The sequence below is a fragment of the Prunus dulcis genome, chromosome 1 (genome assembly GCF_902201215.1).
Source record: "Prunus dulcis chromosome 1, ALMONDv2, whole genome shotgun sequence".
Classification (NCBI taxonomy): domain Eukaryota; kingdom Viridiplantae; phylum Streptophyta; class Magnoliopsida; order Rosales; family Rosaceae; genus Prunus; species Prunus dulcis.
The window spans coordinates 37654792-37668697 of NC_047650.1; the positions used below are offsets into that span (position 1 = coordinate 37654792).

A 13906-nucleotide genomic window follows, 5' to 3' on the forward strand; every position below is an offset into this window, starting at 1 on the left:
CATTTGACTACTCAATTAGATGGTCATTATCATAGTCTTTTCTTGAAGCACCGTATTCTTCTTATTTTGTTGGTCCCAATTTAATACCTTAATGATTTTGCAATTTGCATGATTTTCAATTATATTAATATGTTGTTTAAGTCTTTTTCCCTCGTCAACCAATTTAAAAAAAAGAATGGTTTTTTTTTTTTTCAGAGACGAAAAAAAGGAACTGTTTTAATTCTTTTCCCGGGAAATTGTAGACAATTAAACTAATCGTGTCGAAAAGTACTACTGAAATTGGAAATTCGTGAATGTGATTGCGATTGCAGGCTCTTTAGTTTTTAGTCTTGGTCTTGGTTTTTACTTTTCAGTAAAATAAAACCAAAATTGTTAAGAAACGGACAACTACGGCTACACCAACTTCTTGTTTCTTCTCCGTTTTCTACATCATAACCATTGCCAGGAAATTTAATTGAATCCATAAAACTATTTAGCTGACGTATGTGCTTGCTATGTAGCATGGTGACCTAGTAACCATAGCTAAGATAGTTAACAACGTAATTAAGTTAAGAGATCTAATAACGAAGAACGAAAGGGTAATCAATATTATGATTAATTTTGTATTGAGTTTGAATCGATTATCATTAGAGTGTATGGATGAAACTTAACATTCATTCTCAAGTAATTGAGTTCGAATCGTATTATCATTTGACCGCGTTTAGCTCATTAAGCTCAATTCTTTAATATTACTTACTCCGCCGATAGAGAAGTCCTTATATAGATTATTATCGAAAACTCCTTCATTACCTTTTTCCTTTTATTAGGTGAACAACACGTTGATGTGGTATAACAAAATGACAATAACATCAGACGGTTTACCCAAATTGGGATGATTTAGAAAAGAAATACATTCAAATATAGGCCATATTGCAAGCAAATGAAGCCCCCATCCCCCCTATGCAACTATATATACTCATGCCATGGCGCCAATGCTTAACGATCCAAAGCCATAAACCATCAACATATTCCATGGGAGAAGTCAACCCGTCATGCATCCTTTCAGAAGAACACAGGCCCAAACATGTCATCACTGAAGGTGAAGGAATCCCATTGATCGATCTCTCTCCAATAACCAACAGGGAAGGGTTATCAGCTGATCCTAATAAGGCAGTGGAAGACTTGCTGCTAAGAGAGGTGAGGCTTGCAGGACTATCTTGAATACACAGAAAATATTGTTTACCATCTCAAGAATTTATACTTTATTGGTCGGTTATCACTCTAAAGAGACAAGAACTACTAATTTATGGCCAACATGTTTAGGATTAGTATTCATATGAGTACTGATATTGCACTCTAAAGACAAGAAGTTCTGATATTCCACATAATTCATGACTTCAAACATTCGACTTGTTTGTGCAGTGGAATGCCCTAGAAGGTGATATTGTTCATGCGGGTTTCTTCAACATGTCTTCTTTGATTGTTTTGGCCCTATATGAAAACGACTTGATTGGTAATCTTCCAGACAACATATGTGAGCATCTTCCTAGTAATCAACGGCTGGGTTTGGGTAACAACCAACTTGATGGTCCACTTCCATCTAAATAATGGCAATGTAGACAACTTCTTGTACTTAAGTTGAATAAAAACAATTTGACTGGAAGCATACCCAAAAATATTGGGAACTTGACTCAGCTAACAGAGATTCATCTTGTTATCAACAATTTGATAGGTACTTGCAGGGTCAACTCAACTCTATTTTTTATTTTATTTATTATGCTTAACATACTATATACAGTAAAAATATATGTCAACACAAACATTCACCATATAACAATAACCGGCCACATCTTCCTATCTCCTCTTCATATACCCAATAATTCCTCAATGTGCTTCAAAAAGATATTCCATTTTAAGTTTGTATGTTATGTACGCACACGCGGGCCAGATGAGATTAAACTTGGGTGCTCGGGTTTATTGCATGTGGCAGGTGAAATACCAGATGAGATTGGCGATCCACACAACTTGCAGGGTTTGGCACTCCATGTTAATAATCTCAATGGTGTCATCCCATCCAGAATCTTTAATCTATCCATGATCTCTATTTAATAATCAGCTCTCAGGTAGCGTCCAGCAGACATAGGCACGGGGGGTTCCAGACCTGCAACAACTTCTTGTAGGAGATAATAAGCTCAGTGGAACCATCCCCAGCTTTATCTCCAATGGTTCTAATAAGCTCACAAGGCTAGACATCACCGCTAACTCGTTTTTCGGTTTTATTCCTACGACACTCTGTGCCTTTACAAACCTTCAGTGGCTTAACTTACAGTGGAATAATTTGACGGTTGATGCTTCTATTCTGGTAAAAAACTATCTCTTGTTTGGCTAGTCTTAGAAATTTGTCGATGATCAGCTTGGAAGGTAATCCATTAAATGCCACGCTTCCTGTTTTCTTTGGGAATCTCTCCACAAAGCTTGAAATTGTTGATTTAGGCAACTGCAACATGAGGAATGCTTTCAACAAGTGGGGATATGTACAGTTTTGAAATTACAGTCACAGCACACAGTACACAATTAAGGGACATAAATCGGGCTCCTCAGTTAATGCACAAGGCCGCAGCAAAGATCGATGAAGTTTGAAAAATGGCTAGGCGGTAGGATAAAAGAACAAAAGAAAAGAACCTGACCACCAGACCCTAAACCCTAAAGAACCAGACGCACCCTAGCACCCAGATCCGCCTAGCGCCGCCTAGACCCGCCTAGCTCCGCCTAGGGCATCCTAGACCCGCCTAGCTCCGCCTAGGGCTGCCTAGACCCGCCTAGAGCCACATAAACCCGCCTAGCGCCACCCAGACCTGCCTAGTGCCACCCAGACCTTCCCAGCGCGGCCTAGACCAGCCCTGCAGTGCATAAGTTTGAAAAATCGCTAGGCAGTAGGCTTAAAGAACAAAAGAAAAGAACCATACCCACCCTGGCAGCTAGACCAGTCTAGCCCTGCCTAGACCCGCCTAGCGCCTCCAAAATGAACCACCCTCTTGTTCAGCGCTTTAATTAATGGATCCTGTCCGATGACATATATTTCATGCCGTTTTGTTTTGGTATAATTTTATTTAAATTTTAAAGACAATAATATATAGATGGAAATTCAATGCTTCTTACTTGGTGGTGTGGTTCCTGCAAGCCTGCAACTACGGCCTCTTAGATGCTTTGCTGCTTTGTAAAGAATATTTATTATTCTATTTATTAGGTTTATGATTATCTTGTTAAGTTGTGGAAGTCCTATTCTTTAGAGACTTGGTTGTTTAGTTGCTAGTTAATAGGAGAGTCCAAGTTGTCATGGAGTCATGGTTAGTTGCTGAATGTCATGGTTTAGTCGTGCATTAGTAAATCCTATACATTATTTAGCTTAGTTGCTTTGATATTTGCTATTTAAATTGTATTCAGTATTCAAGTTAATGGTGAAGAGAAGTTTGAATTCCACAAATTTAGAAAGAGAACAAAGTGGCTGCAGGATAAGCACAATAGCACTTTCATTCAATGGCTACGCTTCAAGGTATATGTTGTTGAATAACATATTTCTCTTTTAATTTTCTTCTTATTTCTATGTTAGATTGAATTAAGATTTGATTAATTTGCAGGTTCAAAGTGAACTTGAGGAAGACAATCATGGCGTATCAGAAAATTTAAGGTGGCTAGCAGCTGGTCCAAACATGGCGGTGCCATTATATAGGAGCTATCTTATTAAAGGTATTAAATTCAATATCAAGGCACAAGATGATGTGCGGACAACTCAAAATAGTGGAGTTTATTTACTTGCACAAACCATGCAAGTTGCTAGTGCCAAGGATAAAAACTCAATTCTCTCAAATATGGGTTTCTATGCTGTCATTCAAGAAATTTGGGACCTTGACTACCAAAAGTTTACAATCCCAGTCTTTAGGTGTGATTGGATAGATAGTTCTGGTCTTGTAGTCGACGAACTTGGATTTACCCTTGTAGATTTGAGTAAAATTGGACATAGGAATGACCAATTTGTTTTGGCTTCTCAAGTCAAACAAATATTTTTTGTTGACGACCCGATGCATCGTGGTTGGTCGGTAGTTTTATCAATGCCTAATAGAGAATATAATGATGTTATTGGTGATGAAGTCTTAGGTGATGTGATAATTGACTGTGAGCCATTTACTAGAGGGATGCCAAATGTTGACACATTTGATGAACTGGTGGGTGAGTTAGGTGGTCAAAATATTCGAGATGGGTGTGAAGATATATGGATTGAATGATGCTTATGTAATTGGCAGTGTATGACATTCATTTTATAATATATTGTAATTTGATTTCTTCACTTTCATTATACAGGTTTTGGCCACAAAACAATCAGGGCAAAAAATACTGGATCCAGATTACATCATTATATTCTGCATAAAAAACAACGTCTGTTCAAATAAAACACGACGTTATGGTTAACCATTTATTCAGCATATTTACCGACGTCTTAAAGCAACGTAACAATGAAGAACCACGACGCTATTGTGAAGCAATTATCCAGGATATCACGTCGGGGAAGGATTAAGAACCGCCATGTAATCCAAAATAACACGACTCCAATCCCATAATACCGACGTCTAAAAAATGAGATAAATTATCTGAACATTAATTTGGAACCGACGTGGTTTAAGAAATGCGTCGTAAATAATGACGTTGTTTAGAAGTTCAACGTCGTCTACATTAATAAGTACGTCGTGAGTAATGAATACATATAAATACAACGTCGACTATATAAATAATTGTTTCGCATTTCAACGTCAACTACATAAATACATACGTCGTAAATAATGACACTGACACCTATATCCACGTCATCATTTTTAGAAAAATCGAAGTGGAAAACTTATTTCACGACGGTCGTTTGGAAATAAACGACGTAGTAGTTTTCAATAACGTCGTCTTCTCATGTATTTAAAAATGTCATATTTCTTCTTGTCGTGAAAATTATATTTAACGGCGTAGTGTTTTAGTTATCGTCGTTGTATGTCTATCTTGCGGCCTTGTTCTTCTAATATTTGTCATATTTTTCCTTTTTAACGACGGGGATTTGTTTGTGTTGGTCGTCTATTCTAATCCTCGACTATTTTTTAAAACTTATGCAGACTAAACACGTCTGTTTTTATTTTTTTTCGACGTTGTTTTATTTAACAACGCCTAATATTTATCGTCGTTGTTTGTTTCTGAAAATAGGACGTACAAATTTTGTAATACGACTCTCATATATTAGTAACCGACGTTGTTTTTTTTTTCAACGTCTATTATATAAATACATACGTCGTAAATAATGACACCGACAACTATTTCCACGTCATCTTTTATAGAAAAATCGAAGTGGAAAATGTATTATACGACGGCTGTTTTTATCTAGGAGACGTAGTAGGAGTAAATAACGTCGTCTTCTAATGTCCTTAAAGACGTCATATTTGTTGTTGTCGTGAAAATGATATTTAACGGCGTATTATTTTAATGTTCGTCGTTGTATGTCTATTTTGCGGCCTTGTTCTGTTAATATGTGTCATATTTTTCTTTTTTAACGACGGTTTGTTTAGAGAGTTGGTCGTATATTCTCATCCCCGACTGCTTTTTTCGATCTTTTTGCAGTAAAAAGACGTCGTTTTTTATTTGTTGATGACGTTGTATATTTTAACAACGACGGTGATTTAGCGTCGTGGTTTATTAGGGAAAAGATGACGGTGGATTCCACGACCGCTGAAAAACTGAATACACGACGGTGATTTACCGTCGTCTTTTTGCTTTTTTGTAGTAGTGTCACTGTTTCCTTATTTTCAACATGTGCTTACCCCATGTCAGGACTCTTTTACTTGGTATGGTATCAGAGGAGGCAAGAAACGACTGATTACAACACCCAGGCCTCCCTTCCTATCTGTTGGTCTCTCTGTGTGTGTAAACAAGCTTGGTTTTTGAGACTTCTGTCTTGATCGTTACTTAAGTTATGGTTATGGATAGAACAAAATAATTAATGGTTTTCAGTTTCACCAACCCAATCGAATTGAAAGTTTAATGCTGATTCTTGCGAAATAGATATAGTTGCCTTGCCTCCTAACCCACCCCAAGTGTGGTGCACATAAGTTTCGTTTGTTTAATTGTGCTCTCCATGTCAGCCGCCACCGCCACTGCTGTTGACAAATATGGTGACTACGATGATTTCAAATTTTACACCTTATTGAAATGCTCAAACCCAGTTCAAAATTATAATTGGATTGTAGCCACCGAATTCTGACGAGGTCTTTTTTAACGGGTTTCTGATTATAACAATGCAATATATTTACCTGGGTCAGAACCCATGTATATATACAATCCTAAACTTGACTAATTACATGGCTGACATAGCTCTAAATTGTGAGAATGTAAAGGTAAAGAGTCCCACATTAGAAAGTTGAGAAATCTAGCAAGGGCTTATAAGGAGTTGGGTTACTACCCCCATTATCAATTGGTTTTGGGGTGAAACCTCAACTTCCTTCATAAATTACAACATATAAAATAGCAAACTTAGTTGACTATTCATCTAAATTACAGGGACGTGTCAAAAATAAGTTTTTTTTTTTAAATGTAGTATAGCCGTATTACATTAATGCATTATATTCAAAGGTATAGCCGCACGGCTATACTGTTTTAATAAAAACAAAACTAAGAAAAAAGGACCCTCCTAATTGCATTAGTTTGTATTTTATACATATTAATTTGCTTGTTTCAACATATCCAAGATAGATATTAATCGTCCACTATAAAATTGTAATATAAGTTTTATAACATATATTATTATTATTCAATAGTATGTGAGAATTATTTGTATAATATGTGAATTTTGTGTGTCTTACTACAAATTTTGTAAAGAATACGTGTATTAAACATTAGAAATACGTATTGTACATGTACAATACAACTATTCCACATTTTATTTTTGAAAAACGTGAGACGTGTATAGAATACGAATGTATTATTGAAAAATATGTATGTATGTGTATCATAGTAATGGATAACTACTCTTTTAATTTAAATCATAGAGCCTAAGAGCTCCAAGGCCCAAGGTCCATCTTTTGATTAATTAAATATATTAATAAACTATTGACCCAATTAATTAGGCATTTAATTAGTAGCCATACCCACAAGCCACTCAATTGGGCCATTTGCATAGCCAATACAAACTATTTTGTTTCCAAGAGTAAATCTTATAAAGACTTCCAAGGAACTCTAATCTTCCAATGTGGTAACTCAAACATGTTTGCAATGCCTTGCAAAACCTACAAAACTAAATATAGGCTGAGAGATTATTAACAACTTTTTCGATTTTTCATAGTCTCATCTCCCCTTAGTATACGCTCAGAGATTATGAACAAGAAGAAGAAAAAGTGTGAACGTTTCCAAAGTTGCATATGAATGATTTCTGAATACATTATCATGCACTTTCGGTTCAGGTTCATCGTCCCAAATTTATTCAACTTAAATGCTGCAGTTTGCCTCCTTTACAGAGATGTACAATTGCCAAGTAATACAGTGGTTCGTGCCCAATATAATATGTAGCACAATTGTATTTTAGCCTTGTGAACTCTGTTTTCTAGTTCATTTCTATTCCTTTCATTTCATGTGGTCAGATTCTATATCAAACACTCACATTCAATTTTTTTAACCCTTGTGATATTGTTGCCTAAGCTGAAAACCACAACCCAGCAGATCCCATCTTGGTTGAGAGCATTGCGAGGGACTTCCAAATACACTCCGATGCAAGTAAGTATTTCTCGAGACATGTTATTTGAGGGTATCAATAAATTAAAAAGGAAGTTCACTTGAAAAAATAGATAAATGAAAAAGAAAGCAAAACACTTCCACAAAGACACTATCCTCAGTTGGATAAAAATCCACATATTATTTATTCTCTTTGATCCGGGGAACCCAGTGTTCATCATACTCTAGTTTGTAAGACAATAGCTACTGCAAGTTAAACCTTGAAAGAAAACATTTTCAGTTGGAACTTTGATGGTTCCCACGGAAGTCAGTCTAAAAGAACAATTACGAAATAAGAACCTCATAAAAGTAGCACACCCTAGAAGTTCTAGGAACATCATACAATTAGTGATAATTCTGTAAGTGATGAAATTACAGGTTGCAATTGGCAGGAGCATGTTGCTGTCTAAGCTTATTATGTAATGCTCATCCCAAAGTGGGCAGTCACATGTTGCTTTCTTGTTCTTCCATTCAGCTCTGCAAGTATGGCAAAACTGATGTCCACATCTACAAAGACAATGCAGACATGAGACAAACTACAAGTAGTAATACAGAGTCATGAAAATGTACCAGCGTCCAGAAGAACCTTTTTCTTCTTCTGATGGCTGAATGGTAACACAAGATCGCCATTCTCACACAAGAAATCATAGGTGCTTCACCCAATCATCTTGTTTTCAAGCAACACAAACTGTTAAGATTTCAGATCCAAACCCTTATCTCAAATTTCTTCAAATTTCTCATATTCATATCCAAAACCCTAAATCAAATTCCTCTTCTTTTTTTTCCCCAAATCCAAATCCCTCAAATCTAAAGTCCTCAAATCCTCTTATCCAAATCCCTAAACACATACCATCAAATCTTATACACACCCTAAATTAAATTCATACATCAAATTTCTCACATCACCTTCCTCACCTTCTCATATCACATCTTACTTCCGCTGCGATGTTATACGATTCTCCATCTTATTGCAGACTCACAGAAGCATGCGGTCAACCCAGACTCCTTCTTCTATCACCACCACCAAAGGTTCTACTCTTCATTAATCCTCCAAGATCAAATATTGCATATGCTGTGAGTGTGGAAGAGTATTTCATGACTCACTTACCAAGTTAGGCATTCGTGACATATATGCACCAACTTGAGGAAGAGTGTTGACGTGAGTATCCTAATTAATCAAGGAGATTTACTTCCTTGATTAGTTAAGGGATTTACTTTCCTATTGTTTATATAAGTGATAAATCATTGTACAATTAGGAGATACTTTCCTAATTCTCTACTATATCTAATTCCTTGTAAAACCTTCATCTGTAAACTCCTATATATACCTCCTTATGGAGAAGAATAAAGAACAACCTAAGATATTCCAACCATATTCATATTTTATCACAAACTACAAACCTAACTAGTGGACTTAGAAAAGAGAGGTCCCCTTCCCCTTCTTTTCTCCGCCGCCTTTTGATTGGGTGCTGGGCAATAAGGCTATCATTTCCTTTCTAGTATTGGTGACCTTGTGTAAGGTGTGCTTGGGAGCGTTCACCATGGCGACGGCTGCCTCGTCTAGAAATGATTAGCAGAGAACGGTTAGGGAAGAGAGAGAGGAGAGAGAAAAACATTTTAATTTTTTTATGTCAAATTAATCTTATTCATTAAAAGTGGAGTAATCTAATGGCTTAAAAATTATGTCAAAATTTGTCTATAAAATTATATATATATCATATGAGCTGTCAATGAGAAATTATATTAACAGAGAGTTTCAATTTATTTTAGGGACATCCTTATAGGGCCAACCATGTATTGCATTTCAATTATCCGATCCGTCTAGTTTATCATTTATGCAAAAAAAATACTTGAATCGGAAACCATTTGACTACTCAATTAGATGGTCATTATTATAGTCTTTTCTTGAAGCACCGTGTTCGTCTTATTTTGTTGGTCCCAATTTGATACCTTAATGATTTCTTTTTGCATGAGTTTTTACAAGAATGATCTATGAATGAAGACTTGAAAAATAGACGGTTTAGATCGTTAAAAAAATTTGCAAGGGACCCTAAAAGGTGTCCCTCAAATAAAATTTGAGAGATCCCTTAATAGAATGGGACTTATTATATTAATATGTTATTTTAAGTCTTTTTCCCTCATCAACCGATAAAAAAAAGATTGTACTTTTTTTCGAAGACTGAAAAAAAAAAAACTGTTTTAAGTCTTTTTCCGGGAAATTGTAGACAATTAAACTAATCGTGTAGAAAAGTACTACTGAATTGGAAATTTGTGAATGTGATTGCGATTGCAGGCTCTTTAGTTTAGTCTTGGTCTTAGTTTTTACTTTTCAGTCAAATAAAACCAAAATTGTTAAGAAACGGACAATTATTGCTACACCAACTTTTTGTTTCTCCTCCCTTTTCTACATCATAACCATTGCCAGGAAATTTAATTGGATCCATAAAACTATTTAGCTGACGTATGTGCTTGCTATATAGCACGGTGACCACTAGCGGATCTAGAAATTTTTTGACTGAGGTGCAACATTGACTAAGTATGAAAATTTATTTTTCGGAAAATTATTTTCTCAAGATAATTTTTGGCGGCTTTTATTTCTTATACATCAAATAAGAAAATTTGATTTTATGGGATTTTAGTATGAAGTATATATTAACTTAATGAGCCATCATTTTTAGCCTAAATCGTATTTTGCACTAAAACCGATTTTTCATATTTTGATTTGGTGGAAATTTGGTTTTTTATTATTTTTATTTGAATCCAAATGGGGGGTACTTCTTTTTTACAAACTTAAGTAAATTGAATAATATAAAAATAAATAAAAGTAACCATAGCTAAAAAGATAGTTAACAACGTAATTAAGTTAAGAGATCTAATAACGAAAGGCTAAACAACATTATGATTAATTTTGTATTCAGTTTGAATTGATTATCATCTAAGTGTATGGATGAAACTTAACATTATATTCTCAAGTAATTGAAGTTTGAATCGTATTATCATTTGATCGCGTTTAGCTCACTAAGCTCCATTCTTTAATATTACTAACTCTGCCCTCAGAGAAGTAATTATATAGATTATTATCGAAAAGTCCTCCATCCATTACCTTTTTCCTTTTATTAGGTGAACATGTTAATGTGGTATAACAAAATGACAATAACATCACACGGTTTACCTAAATTGGGATGATTTTCTGTGTTTTTGGTGTCTGATTTTAAGAGAGCTTATATTTTGTCTTTAAGGATTTTTTTTTTTTTAAAGTAAAAAAGATGAGTCAGCATGCATGAAAAAATCTGTACGACCATGTCATCCATGCATTTAATCAAAATACTATACTAGTACGAGTCTCACGATTAATTAAACCCTAATGACACAAACCCAACGCTATGCCATAATTAAAAATCACAATAAAATATATGGTATAGAAAGGAAATACATTCAAATATAGGGCGACATTGCAAGCAAATGAAGCCCCCATCCCCCCTATGCAACTATATATACACGTGCCGTGGCACCAATGCTTAACGATCCAAAGCCATAAACCATCAACATATACCATGGGAGAAGTCAACCCGTCATGCATCCTTTCAGAAGAACACAAGCCCAAACATGTCATCACTGAAGGTGAAGGAATCCCATTGATCGATCTCTCTCCAATAACCAACAGGGAAGGGTTATCAGCTGATCCTAATAAGGCAGTGGAAGACCTTGCTGCTAAGATAGGTGAGGCTTGCAGGACTTGGGGGTTCTTCAGTGTGATCAACCATGGCGTGCCTTTGGGCATCCGGAGAAGAATCATGGAGGTGGCACGGGAATTTTTCGCATTGCCGGTGGAGGAGAAGAAGAAGGTGAGCAGAGAGGACCATAACACTGCAGGGTTTCATAACGATGAGCATAGCAAAGACTTTAAGGATTGGAAAGAGGTGTATGATTTTTATGTTAATGATGGGATGCTAATGCCGGCTTCCCATGAACTTGATGACCCTGAAATTGTTCCGTGGTTCACTCCATGGCCCGAGAACCTACCCGAGTTCAGGTAAAAGTACACTAACGATAATATATAATTCATAGACAGTCTGACACAGGGACGGATCCACAGAGGAGCAAGGGTGGTCAATTGACTCCTGCAACTCCGGAATCCGCCACTAGAGGAAGAAAAATTGACCCCTGCAATGACTGGATGGCTGGGCAATTCATGCCCGCCATCTGTTCGAGGAAATGCCTCAAAGGGTTGCAGCAACTTCAACTTCAGCGCAGCAAGCAGCATTGCACGCAGAGCGCTTCCTTTTTTTCGTCTTTTGATTCACGGAGAAACGACACCGTTTCATTTAAGTTTTTATTTTATTTTATTTTATTTTTAATAAACATATTAAGATAAACAGGGGCAACAGCAAGCAATGGAGCTTGCTACCCGATAAAGCCCACAATCCCCAATACATTGGACATTTCAAACGCAATATGCTATTATGTTTTCAATTTTTTTTTTCTCTTTCCCAATCTTGCTTTTTCTCTTCTTTTTCATTTCAGTTTTTTCCTTTTGCTCTGTACTTTGTGTTTATTTTTTATTTTACATTTTTTTCCTTTTCATGTATTTTTCTTTATTACATAATTTTAGCTCATTCAATTTTATAATTTGTTTTTGTCTTGCTTTTATTTTTTTTTCAATATTTTTAATACATCGATATAGTTGTAACCGAGATAAATTACATCGCCGACTGTCCTGCAATGTTTATAATATTTCTTAGTAGGTTGATAGGTTTAAAGTTTGTTACTTTAGGAGTTGAATCTTTGTGCATTTTAATATAAGGTTTTTGTTTTTGTGGATTGGTTAATATAGTTTGGTTTTTAATGTTGTTTTCTCAGTGAATTATATATGAATGATAATTTATCGTTTTATTTTTATGGGATAAATATTGATGTTTTTCTTGATTAGTTGTTGAGGTTTTTTTTTTTTTTGTTTTTTGCCAAGGAGGTTTAATTTTGGTTAGTTACTGTTAGTTTGAATAAATTAAGGGTTTTTTTAATATAAAAAAATTTATGGATCTATTTTGTATAGAAATTTTTTAGGTTTTTAGACGTTGACCCCTGAAAGGAAAATTCCTGAATCCATCCATGGTCTGACATGTAATTGTCACGACAAAATATCACAGTTCATGATACACATATAATTCTTGTATAAAAACTAATTCAGATTTTGTGGTTTGTTGAGATCAGGGAGACATGCGAAGAATACGGTCGAGCATGTGAGAAGCTATTCTTCAATTTGTTGGAACTTGTCAGCCTCAGCTTAGGCTTACCCCCCGAGAGGCTGCATGGGTACTTTGAGAATCAAGCAAGCTTTGCCCGACTCAATTACTACCCTCCATGTCCCAAACCGGAACTTGTTCTTGGCACCGGTGGACACAAGGACCCTAGTGCTCTAACGGTCCTCGCTCAAGAAGATGTCGAAGGCCTCGATGTGCTTCGAAAATCAGACGGAGCATGGGTTCGTGTCAAGCCTGTCCCGGATTCCTTTGTCATCAATGTTGGCGATGTTCTTCAGGTATTATACAAACAATTACGACTTTGTGTGGATACGACTATCTTTTAACTTAGTGGAGACTGGTTGGATTTTTTTGGCAGGTATGGAGCAATGACCTTTACGAAAGTGTCGAGCATCGGGCCGAGGTGAATGCAGAAACAGAAAGGTATTCCATCCCTATATTTTTTCACCCTTCTCATGATGTAACCATGAAGCCGTTGGATGAGTCGGTTGATGAACAAAGCCCGGCCAAGTACCCCGAATACAAGGCAGGGAAGTGGCTGAATTTGAGGATGTATAATAACTACAAGAAACATGGCTTCTATATGCGGATGACTGACTACAAGGTTGCTGCTTAGTTAGCCCCATGGATATATGCTCCAAGTGGCTAAATCTGGGTGTTTCATGCATGCGATCATCGAACAATCAACGGCTATATATAATATGTCACAATAAAAAGGGCTTCGGCTTTGTATGATTTTCAAGTTCTCTGTCTTACAAAATTAAATAAAATGAACTGAGCTTCAAAACTATTGAGCTCACCAAATTGGACCCTGAAACAATGACACTTATTGGGGGGCATAAACATTGTCTAAATTATACATGCAGACGTATCAT

General features: G+C 36.0%; 1 protein-coding gene across 2 annotated transcripts; it reads left to right on the forward strand.

Annotated features, from left to right (window-relative positions):
* The first annotated feature begins 993 nt into the window (after positions 1-993).
* LOC117612149 (protein DMR6-LIKE OXYGENASE 1-like) lies at positions 994-13835 on the forward strand. Of its 2 annotated transcripts, XM_034340910.1 has the most exons (4): positions 994-1149; positions 11463-11803; positions 12982-13309; positions 13390-13835. In XM_034340910.1, exons 1-4 carry the CDS (start codon positions 1012-1014, stop codon positions 13645-13647), a joined length of 1065 nt encoding a protein of 354 aa, XP_034196801.1. In that variant the 5' UTR covers positions 994-1011; the 3' UTR covers positions 13648-13835. The 2 variants fall into 2 exon arrangements, with proteins under 2 accessions (XP_034196801.1, XP_034196792.1); XM_034340901.1 differs by lacking the exon at positions 994-1149 and having other exon boundaries at positions 11233-11803.
* The last annotated feature ends 71 nt before the right edge of the window (positions 13836-13906 follow it).

Excerpts from the sequence above, each read along its gene's own strand:
- LOC117612149 (XM_034340901.1), top strand. The coding sequence starts at position 11,253 with ATGCAACTATATATACACGTGCCGTGGCACCAATGCTTAACGATCCAA. Across the intron at positions 11,804-12,981 it reads GAGAACCTACCCGAGTTCAG|GGAGACATGCGAAGAATACG; the intron begins GTAAAAGTACAC and ends TGTTGAGATCAG. Across the intron at positions 13,310-13,389 it reads ATGTTGGCGATGTTCTTCAG|GTATGGAGCAATGACCTTTA; the intron begins GTATTATACAAA and ends TTTTTTTGGCAG.